The following is a 20,023-nucleotide window of genomic DNA, read 5'->3' on the forward strand; positions in this document are numbered from 1 at the left end:
TTTATGGACGAGGTGTGTGTTATCGTGTTGCTTTATTTTTTGGTAGTTATTTTATTTGGTTGGAATTGAAGAAGCAAGCATGTTGACAATATAATCTTTAATGAGTAATTATTTTCATGATACAGTATCAAGGTTGCATTTAAAAGGATCAGTGTCAGGAAAATAAGATATAGACAAGCAAAACTTAGTCAATAACATTGCACCATGTCCCATCAGCTCTAGTAAAACAATAATATCAAGAATACAATTTTAAAAAACATAAAACTCCTTTGTGTCTTTCCTTTATTAAAGTAGATTCTGCCATCTCCAAAGAATTTGGGTAAACAAAAGCAACTCAGCAGCAACAATCATGACCTTACAGTGAGCTACGCAATATTTTCAGACAAAATTAAAATGATACATTCTGGGTAGTATTGATATTTAAGTTTATACAATATAATTTGACTTCATATTAAAAATCACCCTAGAGACAAGAATACCCTCCAAGCACACTGTTAACAGGTCTATTATCTAGGAGAAAATCGATGAGAGTTGTATGTGGGGGTGTAGCTGCTGCCAGACACTTTGGAGGAAGCAGGTAGCATCAGTAGGCCAGACTGAGGATCTGTCTTGCAGCGGGCCATCGCTTGCTTGTAGTTGATTTTATCCTTTGTTGTGGGGTCGACGATTTCCTTGGCGTAGTTGTACTCGTCCTGAAGCTCTCTCATCATGGTGCTGTCAATCATCTTGGCTCCAATGGCCTCCTGTATGCCCACACGGTCTGTGTTGTTGGGATTTACCAGCCCTCCTGTCAGGTGTTGCACCTCCATGTAACGCAGGGCAGTTTCTTTGGGCATCCAACCTTTCAGGACGGCCCCTCCCACCGACAGGCGTTCTCTAGTCGTGGGGTCCTCCACGCCAGTGTAGGCTTTCTGGGCATTGAGTAGACTCTGCAGTTGGCTCGAATCGATGAGGTCCCTCTCGGCTGCTTTGTGGACCGAGTATCTCTCCTTGTTGCTGATGTCAACGATGCCCCCTGTAGCAGCCTGTGCTTCCAACAGCTTTTGTGCTGTGCCGCTTTCGATCAGCTTGCGGGCCACTGCACTGCGTATGGAGAAGCACGTGTCGGTGTTTGTGTCAATTACACCAGCGATAGGATATCTCTCCTTAGGGGCAGGAACAGGGGTGCTGCTGGTAGGGGACGACTTTAGCGAGGATTCCAGCTTTGATGTGATTGAGTTGAACTTGGGCTGTTTTTCTTTTTCACCTGCGACAAGAAGTGCAAACTCTGAAATGGGCATTTTCCCATCCTTGTATTTTTGCAAATCATACTGGGTCAGTTTTCCATCTCTCAAGGCATTTTTGATAGAGTACTGCTTGCCGCTCTTGCGATCCTGCAGCACAGAGGTCTCCCCATTAGGTCCCATCGAAGTTATTTCCTCCCAATCACACTCCAGCTCTTGCAGATGCATGTACTGGGCACGGTCGATCAGTCCCTGCAGGTAGGCTTCATATGGAGATAGTTCTTTGCCAGTATCAGGGTCCAAGATAGTGATTTTAGTGGAGACGTTGGTCTCCTTTGTCTGGGTCTCTGTATTGTCTTCCTTCTCCTTTTCCCTCTGGAGTATCCTGATGGCGTTGTCTTTCTGGTGGATCGTGTCTTTCTCGTCCAGTATCTCCCTCTCCAGACGCTGCACGTCAGACTCCATCTTGACGCTCTTTTGTCTGTGGATCTGGCTTCTCTCGCTCATCAGCTTGGTCTGCTGCTGGAACGATAAGCTGATGTCTTGCCTCTCAGACTCCAACTTCCTCAGCTCCCGGGTGAGGTTGTCTTTCTCCCTCTGCGAGGCGTCCCTGGCCAGAATGAGACTTGTCTCTTCCCGAGAAGTGCTCGACTGACTGCCATTCAGTCGGTTGAGTTTGTCAGAGAGCTGTTTGATTTTTTCCTCCAGGTCCTGCCTGGCATGTTTCTCCTGAGACACCAGGCCCTTCAGGCGGTATCTCTCTGCTTCTACAGCCTGGTCTTTCTCCACCCGGATCACCTCTTTGTACACCGTCTTCTCTACGGCCTTTTCTCGCTGAATGAGCTCAAGCTTGACATTAGTGTTCCTGATGTTTCTCTGAATATTCAGTACGTCATTGGTTTCCTTGTCCATGTCTGAGCGAAGACCGTTGGTCATCCTCTCCAGTCTAGGGTCTCTCTCAACTTTCAGGACCTCCTCGACAACGATACTCTCCTCGATGGGCGGTGGGGCATTCTCCAGCTCTTTGATGCGCAGTTTGATCTGTTTCAGTTCAGACTCCACTTTAATCTTCTTCTGATGTTCATCACTCTGCTTTAGGATGTTCTCCTTCTCCTCCACTAAGGTTTTAAGTTTTTGCATCTCAAGCTCTAGCTGCCGGCGGGACTTAACCTCCTCATCAAGGCTCCTGCCAAGCTTATCATGCTCAACTATTTGCTTGGGGTCCTTCTGTAGACGCACCACCTCCTGCACCACCACTTTTTCCTCTGGCTTTTGTCTCTCCAGCAGGATGTACTTGTTTTGCAGGTCGAACACCATCTCCTCCGTGGTACGGCGACACTGTTGCTCATCGCGTACCTCCTTTCTCAGCCGATCTGCCTCCTTCTCCAAGAGTGGATCATCCTCATACTTGAAGATCTCTTTGGTCATCAGCTTTGTCTCCACCTTGGATTTTTCTGCTTTCCACTCGTCCCTCTCTTTTCTCAGGAGGTTAATCTGGTCCTCTACATTATTATAAGTTCGGTGCACATGGTTCACCTGATCATTGAGCCTCTGTATCTCTCTTTCGTTCTCAGGGCTCCTCTCCTCTTTCACCACGTCTTGGATGACTTCCTTCAGCTCCACCTTTGGCTTCTTGGAACGCAGGGCTTCCAGATCGACCATGACCAAAGTGATCTGGTCCTGTAAGTCAGAACGCTGCTTGTTGAAGTCTTGAACATCTTTCTTCAGGCGCTTTATCTCCGACTCTGTTTGTGGATCTATGCGGTAGATCTCATTGACAATTTCCTTGAGTTCGACCTTGGGCTTCCACTGCCCCACCTCGCTATACCGAATTTTGAGCTGAGAGACCTCCTTGACCAGGGAGTCTGTCTCAATTTTCTCTCCCTCTAGGCCTGATCGAATCCTCTTGGATTCATTGATGAGCTCAGGGTCCTGTTCGACTTTCTTCACCTCCCTGGTGACCACCTTGGGCTGAATGGTGGGAATGATCCTCTCCAATGCATTGATCTGGCTCCTTGTTTGGAAGATCTCATCATTCAGAGTCTTGCTCTTGTTGCCTTCATCTGTGATTTCCTTCTCAAAGGTTTTAACAGCCTTGAGCATCTCTGGATCCTTCTCCAATCGAATCACCTCCTTTTTCATAACCTTCTCCCTGATGTTGGGTCTTGTAGCATTCAGGATGGTGACCTCTGTCTTCTGTTGAATGACTTCTCCCTCTTTTACTCGTACCTCATTCTTTATCTTGCCGATCTCATCTTTTAACTTTGAGGCTTCTACATCCAACTGAGGATCTCTCTCAAACTCAGTCACCTCTCTAGTCACCAGTTTGGGCTTGACGTACTTGAGGTCGTCCCCAAAAGTAGCGATTTTGATTTTCACACCCTCGATCTCACCCTGGGTACGGCTGCGCTTCAAGGCCTCTTTGTGGATTTGGTCCTCTAGATCTTTTAGGTCGGTTTCCAGTTTAGGGTCGCGGTAGTACTCGAGCACCTCCTTCTCCTCAACTCGATGCATCCCTTTACGGCTCTTCAGAGACAGCATCCTGGTCTTGAACGTTTCCACGTCAGTCTCAGCACGGCTGCGTCTATCGCTCTCCGCACTCAACTCTTGCTGCAGGCTCTTTATGTTCATGGTTGATTTTATGGTCGGTTCTATGGATTGTTTCTCATGTTTCTGCAAAAAGTAAAACAAAAAAAGCATAGTTTTAAAAGCAATTTCAGGGAAAATACTTCAACATTTTTATAATTTTGTATCCAAAACACATTGAATTGATCAAAACTGGCAGTGGGAAAGAAGTTTTTTGTTTAGCTAGATTTTCCAACTCACCTGAGCGATGAGGTTCTTAGCAAAGCCCATCTGATTGAGCAGCTGGTCATTCTCAGCGGACGTTTTAGCATAGTGGTTCACCACAGCCTTTTCCTGTAATACACAAAGAAGCACAGCCATCCTTCAGTTCACAGTGCTCAAAAAAACATGCAGGAAAACATGACGCGTCCTACACTGGTCTGCATAGAAGTGGATAAACATGAATGCCATTTGTGTCTATTGACTTCCGTCCTTTGTGTATTACCTGATTCTGCACAGTATCAGCAAGGGTGGAGGTGTGACGTGTTTTGGAATCTTTGCCTCCCACATTGTCGAGGGTGCTGCTGTATTTGTCAGCGTTGACCTCATATTCCTGCAGTTGAAATAAAGATTTTATTATTCAATATCCAAATATTCAAATATCTGTTACACAAATACAAGGTTAATCATGATGCAGTAGGATAATGTAACTTAATCGGAGTCTTACATTGAGGATATTCTGCAAATCTTGGGAAAGGTCAAGCACTCTGTCCAGGTCGTCTCCCTTCCTCTTGATGTCGTCCACCACCCTCTGCAATAAAAATTACTAAATTAAACTTGATTGCAAAATATGTGTCTTACAATGATATTTTAAGAATATCACCAACAATTTCAGAGCTTCTTGACACACAACACAAACAGACTGACCTTCTGGGAGGTCTGCTTGGAGTTGACCTGTGATAGGTCATCGCTGGGGCTGATCTTGTTGTCGGGCAGATTTTTCAGGAAGAAGTTCAGAGATTTGCTTGTGTTCTGGAATTCCTGGTTCTTGCCTGCAGCCTCTTGCAATAGGCCCTCTCTGGGACAGAAAAACGATGATGAAAAACACTTTTGTGGTGACAAACTGAAAACAATTATTATTTTCATCTGATGTTCGAGCAAACAAATGGACTATTTTGATACCATATATCTGCAGACATGGTGTGTGTGGTCAACGTTAGCTGACAGGCAAAGTGGCCCTGGGCTCACCTCTCCTTCAGCTGGTTGTTGACGTTAGAGTAGCGGTTCTGTAGTTGTTTGACCTGGGTCCCCTGGCGATGGATGTCTGGGCAGTACTCCTGGTAGCCCTGCTGTAGGGAACTACACAGCTGCTCGCTGGTCTCCAGGTCCTGGCCCAGCTTCTTCAGTTCATCCTGAGAGCCCACCACATCCTTACGCAGACTCTGTAGAGAACCGATATGATAAATATGTGTCCTGGTGGGGTGCTTTTAGCTCAATTAGAAGGGATGACTGATATGTGCAGTCAAATGATATAGTCCTTTATTACTTCAAGTCAACTACTAGGCTATTCTCTGGTCCAATTTGTTCAAGGACACTGTAGAATCTATTTGGTTCTCTTGAGAAAGTTGAGTTGTGTCCAGAATGGCACACTAATCCAAGGCAGTGTAGGCAATGGTCCTGGTCAAAAGTAGTTCATGATATAGGGAATAGGGTGCACTGGTAATGTCCCACCCACCTGGATCTCCTGGGTGCGGGCCTGAATAGCATTAGGGACATCTGGGATAGGGCCATCCTTATTCAGCTTTTCCTCAAAGCCAGAGACGATGCCATCCACTTTCTTGATCTGCTTCTCCAGGTTCAGAGATGCATTAGCCCTATAGAAGAAATGGCAAAAAATAATAATAATAATTAACAGCAAGATCTGCTGTTTAATTCAATTTTCTGATAATATATCGATAAGACAGGTGATCGGTGATAATGTATGTTTGTAAAATGGTCGTACTTCTTGTTAAATAGGTCGGCCAGGGCTGCGATGCTATCTTGCTTGTCCTTGGCAGCTTGAAGTTTGGCTGCAAGGCCTTTGGAGATGTCCTTCTCCAACTTCGGCTGCTCCATAGCTGCCAGAGCATCTGCTGCTTTCTACAAGAGATACAACCACCATATCATTAGGATCAGTACCATCCTCACCAACAATAGCATAACTATCATCATCATTGCCGTAGACATTAGACTCATCATCATTGTCATCATCACCTTAGGAGGCACGAATACATCAATGTCAATCTATAATTATTCAGATTTACTGAGTTTAACAGCATGAAGATATATTGTACAGTTACAATGGCTGGTAGACGTCTATCAAAAGTAGTGGAATAGGGTGCCATTTCGGTTGTCCCCTTAGACTGTGCCTGAGGCTGGTCTAATGGGTAATGGGTACGAATCCCGGCTCCACCTCTACTCTCTTTCTCCCTCCTTCTCTGTCTCCTTGCTCATTTCCACCTGTATCTGTTAAAAACAAGACTCTCTCTCACCTCTTGCTCCTTCAGCCTATTGGCCAGGTCGGCGGTGGGGTCACTGCGGTCCAGTGGGGCCCTCAGACGGCACAACATGCCCTGCTTGGCTTTGACCAGGTCCTCATCCAGCTTATCCAGCTGACTGGCCACGGCTTTAGCTTTGGGGTTGGGCGGTGGGGCTACGTGGGGGACACAGGGCAATGATAATCTGGCCTAATCAAAAGTAGTGCACTATGTAGGCAATAGGGTGCCATTATATCTGCACCCGTAGTTAATTTCACACATTGTATATGTACTCATGTCCCATAAATACACTTTGGCTTGGGGTTTACATGATATGATGAATTGAATGTGATATCACAATGTAGTTTAGGGACAATGTTGAATCAAAAGTTGGAGAAGCCATTTCTCCTTATTTACAGTTAAGGATCATAGCAGTAACAGGAGCAGGTCCAGAGTTATTTGCAAGGCTTTGTTTTGGGGTATTGGGATTAATGGAGCAACTTTTCCTCACCTGTGTATACGGGTTTCTCTTCGACACAACGGATCTTGTCTTTCATCGTGCCTAAATAAACAGCCCTCCTCTTCTTGATGTCGTCAAGCACATCACCATGTCTGTGCGCGCACACACACACACACACACACACACACACACACACACACACACACACACACACACACACACACACACACACACACACACACACACACACACACACACACACACACACACACACACACACACACACACACACAAAAACATTATTAGAACTGAGGCACTTAGAACTTTAATTCACAAAATTCACTTATTATTTTTCCATATGCTTGTCATATAATTGACATAAATGACATATTCTCCTGTTGCTTACATGTCTACGGTGGCAATGGCCTCTGGGTCAGGGGGTGGGATCAGGAAGCAGACCCCTGGAAAGGTTTTGGTTGCCCCACTGCTGGTCAATACGTTCCAGTTCTCAACGTCTGAATTCGACTTGAGGGTGAACTTGTCCCCTCGAGTGAGATCAGCCTAAAAGAACACAAAGAGAGAACTATCCTCAGAATGGATCACATGTAAATATTCATTTTCATCTTACAAACACAATATCCAATACTGAGGTATCTAGGAACTTTAATTTACTTTAGTGAGTTCCCTAGTTACAGTAATGTTTGGTTTTGTGATGTTTACATGAGCCTACACATGAGCTTTATCAAAGATTCTACAGAGGTTTGGAACCCGCTTTGACTTCATACTGTAACCTGTGGTGGAGGCTCCAGGATAGGGTCAAAGTTAAAAGGTGAGAGGTCAGAGCAGCTGGTCATACCTTCTCAGTCTTCCAGTCACAGAGGGAATCCACGGTGGTGGACCTGGTGGGCGGGCAGCGGCGCAGCTTGAGAGGGGCGATGGTGGTGCTTCTCTTCCTCAGGTCAGCCAAGAGCTGCTCGTTACGTTGCACCGTGCTCTCCTCCGCCTGAGAGAGAGAGAGATGGAGAAAGAAAGAGTGAGAGAGAAGGAGAGAGTGGTAAAGTGAAATTGCGGAATTAGGACCACCTGCATTGCATTTCGGCATAACCCTTTTTCTTCACATTATTTACATAATGTAGTAGGGTAATGTCATGATAACATCTGATAATGTGTGAAAGAGATGCAATGTCTTTAGAAGTGAAGTGTTAACTCGCACACTACCATTTATTTCCCTATTGTGGTGCAGGGAGTTAAAGCCCACAAAGTGACATTGTAGAAAAAAAGGCTGGACTTGAAAAACATTTTTGTACATGTATTTTACATTGATAATAAATGTGCAGAGGTAAAAGCATGAGTTTTATTTCTTTCTGTTCAATATGAAATGCAATGTAGCATCTTTATGTTTCCTGGGTGTGTTGAAAGTTTACTGCGCAAGTTAACACCGAAGATTCAATGAGATTGGAACTGCATCCAGATGTACAATAGATAATTGTGTTCACATCCTGGCATTACCTATATTTGTATTTGTGTGTGTGTGTGTGTGTGTGTGTGTGTGTGTGTGTGTGTGTGTGTGTGTGTGTGTGTGTGTGTGTGTGTGTGTGTGTGTGTGTGTGTGTGTGTGTGTGTGTGTGTGTGTGTGTGTGTGTGTGTGTGTGTGTGTGTGTGTGTGTGTGTGTGTGTGTGTGTGTGTGTCGGAGAGGCTGGGAAAAAAGCAGAAGACAAATTTCCATCTAGTATGGACTAATAAACGATATCTTATTTTACCTCCAGTTGAAGAGTCATTGCTGAGCCACTCTTCCCAGTTGTGCCTTCCACTTTCTTCAGGCTAGAGTTGAGTTCACTCAGAGACTCCGATAGTGTCTCCACATCTAGTTGGTACTGAACAGGGACACAGACAGACAACACATCAGAACATGGTACCTTTTTCACATACAGTATCTTTGACCTATCCAGGTTACTGATCATGCTGCAGTTTGAATGTCTATGGTAATGTGCTTAGGGACATTTCTGCTTCAAAACCAAACAGAAGATACCCTTTCCATTCTGACAATAAAAGCAGGAATCTGAATATTATTCTAAGCTGATGTAGATACTATGAAGCCTTGTTAATATATTCTGAGTGACATGTACCTTCTTGAAATCCTCTATGTAATCCAGATGGGTCTCTTGGCAGATGCACAGGTTGAGGAACTTCTGCCACTCATTCCGCAAAGAATCTCTCTGAGCCTGAAACAAGTATAAAGATGAAGGCATCACGTAAAGGGAAAATCTCGATATCTTTCAGGAACATTGTAAACTTGGTGGACCTAAATGTAGAAGTCTAATCTATAGAAGAGTGATTGATTCTTGATAGAAGACCATGTAAAATGCTAATCGTCTAGAAGGGGAGGTGTACTTAAAGTTTTAATTGGTTATTGGCATGTACCTGTATTGTGGTGCTGGCCGGGTGCTTCAGCTCAAGGAGTCGATCACCGTCATCCTGGAGTTTGTTCACTTCACTTTCATGGGACAGCAAGCTGTTGTTCTTGAAGTTCTGATTGAAATAAAAAAGAAAAAAAGAAATATGATGCCCCTGAACATGGCTCATTCAGTAATGGAAAACGAAATGTACATCCATGCCAGAAACCTATGAAGCAGCTCCTCAAGCAACAGTTTCATACTTTATTGTTATATTGAGTCTTATTGACATTGAGTGACACTCTATTTGACCCCTAAGATGGACTCTCACCTCATACTGTCTACGGACGTCCGGAGGGTCCAACATGTGGTCGCTCCAGTCCTGTTTCAGGATTTTTGCCTGTTCGTCTCCGAGATAAGTCAGCTCCTTGTTACAGCCCTGCATGTAGTCATACAGACTGCTCAGGTAGTGGTGCCGCCATTTTGAATTGTCCTGTGGAAATAGAACAATATTATATAACAACTGTAAAGAGCCACACCAAAAAGAGAACATATGTTTCAATTACTTTTAGGTTGAAAATGAAATCCCACCGATCCCATCAGAGGAGGCTGGTGGGAGGAGCTATAGGAATAAATGGAACGGTATCAAACACATCAAACATTTGGGAACCGCAATGTTGGACTCTGTTCCATTTATTCCATTCCAGCCATTACTCCTATACCTCCTCTCACCAGCCTCCTCTGGATCTCACAGTACCCATATGATAACTATGACTTACCAAAATATTGTTGTATTGTTTCTTGATGGCAGCATACTCCTCCTGAAACACGAATGAATTGTTGTCATGTTCACTAGCTACAAGATGTTTCCAAACACGTCCATTAAATCCATGAACCCTTGAATTCATCGTCACGGAGATGAGAGAGTTGAAGGGGTTACCTTGGTGCTGGTGGAGCTGAGGCTGAGCTGAGAGCTGTAGGCCTCGATCTCCTTGTGCAGTATGTTGTGGGCAGCGATCTGCTTCTTCAGGTCAGCCATGGTGGGCCCGTACTCTTCCGTGTTCACCTCCCTCTGAGAGACAGACACGCAGAAGGGTATGGTCAGTCATGGACTAAAAAAACTAAAGAGGCTTTATGGTAGTATGCATTCTTATGGGGTATCTTAAATGAACATGAACTGTAGGATAACGATGTACTGTTGTGTTAGTTGTGTTGTGTACTGTCAGTCAGTATATAGTACAACTGAAGTAAAGTTCAGCTTGGATTGGTCAACAGAACAGTTTGTCAATGGGATGAGCACCATGATTCTATAAGGATGTTTACAATAGGGAGGCTTGGTCTTAAGTTAGTTGCCAAAGAAGAAGAGGACACTTGATTTTACCTGTTTCTGATTGAGCACTGAAGCCCAGTCGATTCTGGGCTTCAGCTCCACATCGTTGACAGGCTCATAGATGTCTCGGTAGAAGGCACAGTCTTTCAGCCAGCGGTCATGAAGGTGACTGACACTGGAATGACCAAAAGGTTGAGGAAGGGAGGGGAAAATTCGTTTAGTATGTTTAGCATGAGCATGATAACAAAGAGAACTGGCAAGAGAAACACATTTTGGTAAATAAATCAGGCTGGACCCTCACTGCATCTCCCAATGATCAAATGTCTTAAAGGGAAAGATGGATTTCTGCAAAGACTCATTTTTTTGAAGCAGCTAAAGAGCCCAAATGATATCAGCGTTCATAAGAGATACCCCACTGGGCACACACTGGTTTAATCAACATTGTTTCCATATCATTTCAATGAAATTGTGTTGAACCAATGTGGAATAAACATTGAATTCACGTCTGTGCCCAGTGGGATGGGCCTAGAAGAGGTCACTCACTCGCTCTCTATCTCGCTGCCTTGGGGGTGTTTGTACTTCTTGGCCTTGTCCACATCCAGGAAGAGGTCATTCAGCAGGCCCTCAGCCTCAGACAGGTTGCTTGCCACCACTTTCTGGTGCTGGAGGGGGCGGTTTTTCTTCTCATTCTCTTCATCCTACATGGCAATGGGGGTGAAGACAGTAGGTGAGTCCAGAGAACGAATAGTGGCCAGAATTTAAGTCCATGAAAACACTATTATTTAGAGAGAAAGAAAGAGAGAGTCCGTCGGTATGTGTTCTCACCACAGCAAGTAGCTCTTCGGCCCGGAGGACATCTTTCTCCACCTGGTCGGAATTCTTTTGCATGCGTGCAATCACCAAGGCCAAGTCGTTGGCTGTGGAACTGTTTAGAGGGCAAAGGTTAAAGATCTGATTTAGAAAAATAGCAAAGAAGATACAAAATGCAAATTGGAAAGAGGCAGAGAGAGGAATGTGGAAATGGAATCTCTGTCTGAATCCTATTAATAATAAATAAAAAGGGTTTTGGACCATTTACGAGCGTCTGAGTTGTTGTCCTTGACTTAAGTGACCAATGAAGGTCAAGGTCCTAAACATTTAAGATGGATGCTGAGGCCATTATCCTTGTGTAAGCTATCCAATTTACAAAACCTAACACGCCAAATCATTAGATATAAAACCACAGGCTAAGAATAGATAGTGACACGGACAGAGTAGATGTGTGTGAAGATGTCCTCCGTGAACTAACTTCCCTTTTTCCCTTTATCCAAGACTAACAAAAGTCTGAATGTATGACTAGGACCAAGTCTTTGTGACTTGACCAGGAAGAACTCTGGGCCATAGCTAGAACCTATAACTAGGGCACTGAGTTCTTCATGTTCAGGAAAAACTCCTGGCCCTACATAAGACTCTTGAACTGAAACCAATGTGAGTCCCAAAAGGCACCCTATTCCCTTCGTAGTGCAGTACTTTTGATCATGTCTCTGGTCAAATGTAGTGCACTACGCAGGGAATAGTGTGCCATTTGGGATGTACACCAATGGTCTCTAGAGGTAACAACCTTTTTATTTTTTATTTTTTATTTTACCTTTATTTAACTAGGCAAGTCAAATTCTTATTTTCAATGACGGCCTAGGAACAGTGGTTTAACTGCCTGTTCAGGGGCAGAACGACATATTTGTACCTTGTCAGCTCGGGCATTTGAACTTGCAACCTTCCGGTTACTAGTCCAACGCTCTAACCACTAGGCTACCCTACCGCCCCGACCTGGGATCAACAGGAGGGTGAATCACTTCCCCTGCCCCACCTGAGAATTCCCAAAACGCTGTTTGTTTGTCTCTCTCAACTATTTGTTTGTCTCTCTGTCACTCCCTCTGTGTGACTGTGACGACCTGCTCTCTCTCTCTCTAGTGGGTACTCTCCCAGGGAAGTGGTTCAAGGTAGAGCATTGATCTCCAGAGTGTTGGAAGTGTGTTGAATACTTCTCCACAGCTTTGAATCCAGGCTATTCAGATTGCCTGATAAACTGTAAAATACTGTATGTAACTGTCGTCTTACAACTTCATCTGAGTTGGGATCAATTCATTTCACCAATTCAGGTGATATACAGCGCATGTGTAGAAAATAGTCCACTACTTTAACTGTGCAGTTGAATTTGCTGAACTGACTACATTTGACAACCCCAACATTTTTGCCCATGTTCCTTTTAACCTAAGGAGCCATTTTGGTGAAATATTTAAGTGCCTTAAACACATTAAACGCAGGCCCTAGACTTTACACGAATGCCCTCCGCCACAACTAAGACAGACCTACTATACTAAAATATCTTCGCTGTCATTAAATGCTTCATCAACAGTTGTACTGTAGCACCATTCACAGTGCTGATACAGATGTTTCAATTGTGTTTAATAACAGAGAGACAAGCCGTCTATCAATCAGACAAGGACATTCCCTTTAAATATCCCATTTGCACCACCGTGGCGAGAGGGTGAGCCAACACCCATAGGAAGTGGAGTAACCAGCTGAACAGCACAGACGGAGGCCTTATCTGCCCTGCCCTGCCCTGATCAGTAGGGCCATCAGACACACAGTGACCCTGAGGCAGGGTGAAACCAGTGGCACTCCTCTCACTGAATGGTCATCATCTCCACCTTTCATCTCAGTCCAGGTGTCGTGCATGGATACTATAAGACAACCCTCCTGTTATTATAGCATCACAATGATCGAACACACCTTCCATGTATTCACGCATTTTCATTCCTATCTTTCTCACGGGAGTCTTTCCACCTGGGTTACACCCATAGACGTACAGGTTAACGTCAGTCTCCTTTGACTCAACATGAACACCAACCATCCTGGTGCTAAGCTGCCTTTGCCGAGGTCAGGTTTGATTTTCAACCTTAGGGAGGCTCAAGTGATTCATATTTTTCTATAGGGTGACATTTGATTTATTGCTAATTTTAGGCCTACAGGCTATGCTGGTGATGATGCATTGACATAGGAATCATAATTGATGGATGAACATTGATAAAATAAATATGTGTCCCCATCTACCTTTTCTAAGTACTGTATGTCCTACTCTTTCGTGGTAATGTAGAAATCTTGAAGCCATCATATATCCCTCCACGGGGAACATTATAGTGACGTGAATAGTCACCAAATCAATATGAATCTAATGAGTCGTACCATTTGATAAACGTCATCAAATTTTAGAATCTGTTTTACGTGACCTGAAAACACACACACACACACACACACACAGGTGACGGAGACCCTCTACTGCTACTCCTGAGCAAATCTGACCTAAGGCCATATAAAAACCTACAATAACATCAAGACAACCAAAGAGACAAACAACATTCCCCTTCATATCTTTACAAAGAACAAAGTTGGTCTTCTTGACTACAACATGCCAAAACACACAGTAAACCATCTGTCTTCCAATCTCCATTATCCAGGAGTTAGGAATTAAATAAACAAAGGAGATTCCAGAGGATTCTATGAGAAAGAGGGCAACAACAGCAAACACAGGAAATATGAAACAAATCCAAGTTTAGGGAAAAGGGAGAGGAAAGGAGGAAGGAGGTAGGGTGGAGGAGGTTGCATGACCGAGTTTGCCATCGTTCCTTAAAGACTTACGTGCTGATCTTGCTGGACCCCTTCAAGGTAGTACTGTCCTTCTTCTTAAACATCCTGGGTCTTTTGGTGAGTGGACGTTCCACTCCACGGACAGAACTCAAGTCTCTCTGGTCCCCTTACACTCTCTGTTCCTCTCTCGCTGTCACAGATAAGATACACACTCCCTGTGCGTATTTTAGTGTGTGTCTCTGTTGGTGTCAGTACTATGATTAAGCTAACTGAAAGAGTACCTGTGCCCCTCCCTGTTAACAAGTGTGTCGACTCAACACCCAGACAATCTATTTAGTTCCACAGGACCGGGCCAACCTGTTCTACACACTCCTCCTTCTCCTCACTCACCTCTCTAGTTCAACCCTCCCCGTTCATTAGTTCACTGTCACTCATTGAGGTTTTCTAAAGTCACTGTCGCTATTTTGCTAGGGAGTTAGTCTGGAGAAACATTCTGTTTCTATAAGGATCCGTGTAGAATAACATATGGGCTGTCGTGGAAATTTCCTCTATTTACCTAATCCAGGGGGGCAAACCACACACACACATCAGAGTTAGTTATAAAAGTCCATCTTTAATTATATGAGCTCTTATCACAATCCTGTGACTCTCAGATAAATTCAGTGTCTCCCAGTGAATCTTCTGAGAGTCCCTTTACAATGCAACTCAGTTCCTTTAATAGCAGAGACACACATAGTCAGACAGCATAGACATAATTCATCGTTCAGCTTTGTCTCCTTTCCCAAACCCCAGAACCATAAACCAATTCCTCCATATCAACAGGCATATATCAAATTGCCATTTATATACAACCCACTCTAAATACAAACTCCTGGACAAACTCACGGAGAGGAGAGTGACCCTACAGGTCAACAAAGAGGGAGCATAGAATGATTCCACCCTCCTTTCCCCCCCATGAGAAAAGTAGGGAGTCACTGCCACACCGAAAAGATATGTTTACACATGATGACCCCTTGACCTCTCCCCTCTCTGTGGCCCATGCAACTTAGTCCTGACATAGAACAGATAACTGCAACCTCACCACAGTATTATACAAATATACCATTCTGATGAGAAGTAACTTACACACATTTGATGAATATTAAACATCTTACAAATATTACCGACACATTCTGATAATTCCACAACAGGGCTTGTGGGTAATTAGATACTAATAAGTAGTGGAGGTACTGTAAACCTTAAACAAGGCAAGATGGGAGGGGGGGCATAAACAAATAGAAATGTTGATAGAAATGTTGATATTGTAAAACTGGTCGGCCCAACTGCGGTTTTATTTGGCCCCCCCAAGTTTTTAAAATGTTCATTGTTGCACATAAAAGACTAAAAACACCAGCAAATCAGCTCCAGGTGATTTTCATTTAGGAAATCTGTTCCCAAGTATTCCCACGCATAATACAGAGGCACGTGATCATCTGCAAACGTAAGAAAGGTTCGAAATTATGATGTTTTAGTGAAATATATCTGTTTGGGCTTCTTGCGGTCGATTTGCAGTTTATAAATGATTTGTAATTATGTTCTGGCCGCCCGACCATCAGCTCAAGAAAAAAACAATTGGCCCGCGGCAGATAGATGGTTTGCTGTGTGATGATCCCTGTTGTAACACAATCCATTTCCAAGTATTACATTGAATTTAAAAAGCAACAAGCATCTTTCTGAATCAAAGTTCAGAATGTTAGAATGTCTCCAACAGAGAAATGGTCTTTTACACATACCATCAGAAAATTGGGTCTGTTATATACATTACCGGTACATATTCCCTACAGTGGGCTTCAACCAAGCTAAACTGTCACAAATATGATCAGATTTCTCTATGGGGGCTTATGTCAAATTTAAGTGACCTTCCTTTAGTTTTTTACATTTTATACAAAGCTTCAAAATGCATTGCATACACTGTTGGAGTAAACATGGGAAAGTTATGCTGCTTTGAAAGTTGATAAACTTGCTATCCCATTTAGGAGAAAATTATTTTCACACTTCCTAAGGAGCTCTTCTTTGTGAACGCTCATTTAGCATCGTTCCCACTCTCTTAAGCCCCACCCATCTCTTTAAGAATACACATGTAATCACACAACCAACCGTCAGTATGGTTAAACCAACCATTATCTCAGCCAATCATGGCTATCCATGAAGGATCCCGTCTTTCTCCCCATACAGCTCAGTGCATTCTCCTTGGCTAAACTAGGCTCATCATTTAACATTTGTATTCATATTTATGGTTCTCATACAAGTTTGTAAGTGAGAGTAAAGTGAGAGTAAAGGGACTTTTCTGACCAGCATCCCATTGACCGCCAGACTAGAGAAAATCCAAAAGTAGGCAGGTTTCCATTGACTCAGGTTTATTCGACAATAGCAATTTTGCAACAACAACAAAAAAACGTAATGGAAAAGGCAGCTGTAGGAGAAATGTTCTAAAGATCGACAATGTTTTATCTGTTTGACAGGGGCGGATTTGTCTTTTTTTATTGCGACAAATAGTGATGGAAATTTTGATTGATGATGGAAGTTGTGATGGAAGTTTTTTGAATAAATGATAATTGCGGAATCATTTTGAAGGTACGAGGGGCACCTGAAGTAATACTAGTTGGGAGGGCATACAGGTTGTCAACGATTTATTAATGCTGTTTTTATCGATGGAAACGCACATTAGCAGGCAATTGTCGCATCTATTTTCTATGCAAACGTTCTAAATGTTGACAAATCACTGGAGAAGTTAATGGAAACATAGCTTCCGACCCGTAACTTATTCCCAACCTTAACCAAACCCTTAATTCTGACCCTAACCTTATCCTAATTTGAACCAATTCTGAAATTAAATATAGGTTTGCCAGCCACATCCCCTTCATTTTTTCCGTTACTCATGCCATACCGCGAAAGGACAGTCAGATTAGTTTATTTATTGTAGGACAGTCAGATTAGTTTATTTATTGTAGTACAGTCAGATTTGTTTATTTATTGTAGGACAGTCAGATTTGTTTATTTATTGTAGGACAGTCAGATTTGTTTATTTATTGTAGGACAGTCAGATTTGTTTATTTATTGTAGGACAGTCAGATTTGTTTATTTATTGTAGGACAGTCAGATTTGTTTATTTATTGTAGGACAGTCAGATTAGTTTATTTATTGTAGGACAGTCAGATTAGTTTATTTATTGTAGGACAGTCAGATTAGTTTATTTATTGTAGGACAGTCAGATTTGTTTATTTATTGTAGGACAGTCATTTGTTTATTTATTTGTTTATTTATTGTAGGACAGTCAGATTTGTTTATTTATTGTAGGACAGTCAGATTAGTTTATTTATTGTAGGACAGTCAGATTTGTTTATTTATTGTAGGACAGTCAGATTTGTTTATTTATTGTAGGACAGTCAGACAGTTTGTTTATTTATTGTAGGACAGTCAGATTAGTTTATTTATTGTAGGACAGTCAGATTTGTTTATTTATTGTAGGACAGTCAGATTAGTTTATTTATTGTAGGACAGTCAGATTTGTTTATTTATTGTAGGACAGTCAGATTTGTTTATTTATTGTAGGACAGTCAGATTTGTTTATTTATTGTAGGACAGTCAGATTAGTTTATTTATTGTAGGACAGTCAGATTTGTTTATTTATTGTAGGACAGTCAGATTTGTTTATTTATTGTTGATAGATTATTTACCCCATTTCTTTTGACGGCCGTTTGATTTTTGTTTAATCTGCCTAGTTTGCCTTGATTATTTGATTTAGTTAACTATTATTTACTGAACTTTTGATTTATTGAATGCTTGATTTTCCTTAGATTTTATCTAAATAGTTTTAAAATGTTATACTGAAAAAATATATAAATGCAACATGCAAAAATTAACGCTTTTATTGAGTTACAGTTCATATAAGGAAATCAGTCAAATAATTAGGCCCTAATCTATGGATTTCCCATGACTGGGCAGAGGCGCAGCCATGGGTGGGCCTGGGAAGGCATAAGCCCACCCACTGGGAAGCCAAGCCCAGCGAATCCAAATGATTTTTTTCCCCAAAAGGGATTTATTACAGACAGAGACTCCCCAGTTTCATCAGCTGTCAAGGTGGCAGGTCTCATACAATCCGCAGGTAAAGAAGCTGGATGTGAAGGTCCTGGGCTGGCGTGGTTACTCGTGGTCTGCGGTTGTGAGGCCGGTTGTACTTACTGCCAAATTCTCAAAAACAACATTGGAGGCGGCTTATGGTAGAAAAATGTACATTCAATTCTCTGGCAACAGCTCTGGTGGACATACCTGCAATCAGCATGCAAATTACACACTCCCTCAAAAACATCTGTGGCATTGTGTTGTGTGACAATACTGCACATTTTAGAGTGGCCTTTTGTCCCCAGCACAAGGTGCACCTGTGTAATGATCAAGCTGTTTAATCAGCTTCTTGATATGCCACACCTATCAGGTGGATGAATTATCTTGGCAAAGGAGAAATACTCACTAACAGGGATGTTAACAAATTTGTGCACAACATTTGAGAAAAATAAGCTGGTTGTCAGCATGGAACATTTCTGGGATATTTTATTTCAACTCATTAAACATGGGACCAACACTTTACATGTTGCGTTTATATTTTTGTAAAGTATCGAATTATGTACAACCAAATAACATTACTTTACTCATGTCATAAACAGCAACTGGGACCATTAAGGAATGATTTGCCTATAGCCTGGTTGAACTAGACTGAACATTGTTCTGACCATTGTTTTACCTGATGTCACATCATGTTCAGTTCGGTTTAACCAGGTTATTATTAGCCTATTAATTGATTATAACCGTCACTTCTTTTGCTAATTCAGGTGTTACCTGAGGTGTTTTGGTAATGCCCTCAACATTAGCCTTCCTCAAGAATAGCCATGAGGGGAAAATATTGCTGCTTTTATCAATGGACAGGGTTGTCAATTTCCTTTTATGGATGCCATACCACATCTCACATGACTTTGTCATAACCATTAGGAAAACTCCGTTGTCACGCTGTCATACCGTGTAGGTGTTTGGGTGGAGTACAAGGAACACAAGAGATGGGTGAAACTTGGAGGAACTGCCAACCTCAAGGTTCCTATGGCAACACTTTTGCAGTAAGAGTGCATAGGAAAACAATAAACAGAGGTGTGTGTGTGATTGTGTATACAGGGGTGTAATTTAGCGATGGTGTAATACATGTAGCCTAATACGGGGGTGTGCCATGAACTAATTTAACGCACAGTAGGATTGTGATTAGCCATTTTATATAGACGTATGTATACAGTAGAAGGAAAGTGATTCACCAAACAGTACATCATAATACTGATGATGACTCGTGATCGTGGGCTAGTATCAAACACACAAAATTACCCATACCACGAGGTTAGAATGCATTTCATTGTGTCTGAAGTGTGCATGGTAGAAGGCGAGAGTCCAGCTGTTGGTTACCGATAAGGGATCAAGGAAAAATCGTTAGGTGGTGGGAGGAGGCTGATTAGCTTTGAAAGTTATTCACATGTAGCACCTGTACGCCTGCCTGGGAGAAAAACACACACACCCAACACAGGCATCTCATGCTGCTCACACACCCACACCTGACACAAGAGCCTATGATCATGAAACTACACTAATAGGCTTCTGTAGGAGTGACAAAAGCACTTCTATAAAACTGGGTGGTTCAAGCCCCAAATGCTGATTGGCTGACAGCCATGGTATATCAGACCGTATACAACGAGTATGACAAAACATTTACTGCTCTAATTAAGTTGGTAACCAATTTATAGCAATAAGGCACCTCGGGGGTTTGTGGTTTATGGCCGATATACCACGGCTTGTATCCAATTGTATCCAGGCACTCCGCGATGTGCCTAACAGCCTT

The 20,023-nt window shown here is 42.7% G+C and overlaps 1 protein-coding gene across 1 annotated transcript; it reads right to left on the reverse strand.

Annotated features, from left to right (window-relative positions):
* Nucleotides 1-82: 82 nt before the first annotated feature.
* On the reverse strand, nucleotides 83-14,413 carry LOC124003771 (envoplakin-like). The gene is made up of 22 exons (XM_046312339.1): nucleotides 14,167-14,413; nucleotides 11,314-11,413; nucleotides 11,032-11,186; nucleotides 10,540-10,663; nucleotides 10,099-10,230; nucleotides 9,938-9,979; nucleotides 9,490-9,651; nucleotides 9,187-9,294; nucleotides 8,892-8,987; nucleotides 8,526-8,639; nucleotides 7,621-7,767; nucleotides 7,171-7,325; nucleotides 6,816-6,916; nucleotides 6,320-6,480; nucleotides 5,791-5,927; nucleotides 5,524-5,662; nucleotides 5,037-5,230; nucleotides 4,716-4,866; nucleotides 4,516-4,599; nucleotides 4,294-4,401; nucleotides 4,050-4,142; nucleotides 83-3,896 (listed from the first exon to the last, which is right to left on the reverse strand). The coding sequence occupies exons 1-22, from the start codon at nucleotides 14,217-14,219 to the stop codon at nucleotides 507-509; spliced, it is 5,946 nt and encodes a 1,981-aa protein (XP_046168295.1). The 5' UTR covers nucleotides 14,220-14,413; the 3' UTR covers nucleotides 83-506.
* Between the last annotated feature and the right edge of the window lie 5,610 nt (nucleotides 14,414-20,023).

The sequence above is a fragment of the Oncorhynchus gorbuscha genome, linkage group LG18 (genome assembly GCF_021184085.1).
Source record: "Oncorhynchus gorbuscha isolate QuinsamMale2020 ecotype Even-year linkage group LG18, OgorEven_v1.0, whole genome shotgun sequence".
Taxonomy (NCBI): domain Eukaryota; kingdom Metazoa; phylum Chordata; class Actinopteri; order Salmoniformes; family Salmonidae; genus Oncorhynchus; species Oncorhynchus gorbuscha.

Bases quoted from the DNA above. Each gene is read 5' to 3' on its own strand.
- LOC124003771 (XM_046312339.1), bottom strand. From the start codon at position 14,219: ATGTTTAAGAAGAAGGACAGTACTACCTTGAAGGGGTCCAGCAAGATC. The intron at 10,664-11,031 runs GTGAGTGACCTC...TGGTCATTCCAG, and splicing joins GGCAGCGAGATAGAGAGCGA to TGTCAGTCACCTTCATGACC. The intron at 7,768-8,525 runs GTAAAATAAGAT...TCTCTCTCTCAG, and splicing joins CAATGACTCTTCAACTGGAG to GCGGAGGAGAGCACGGTGCA.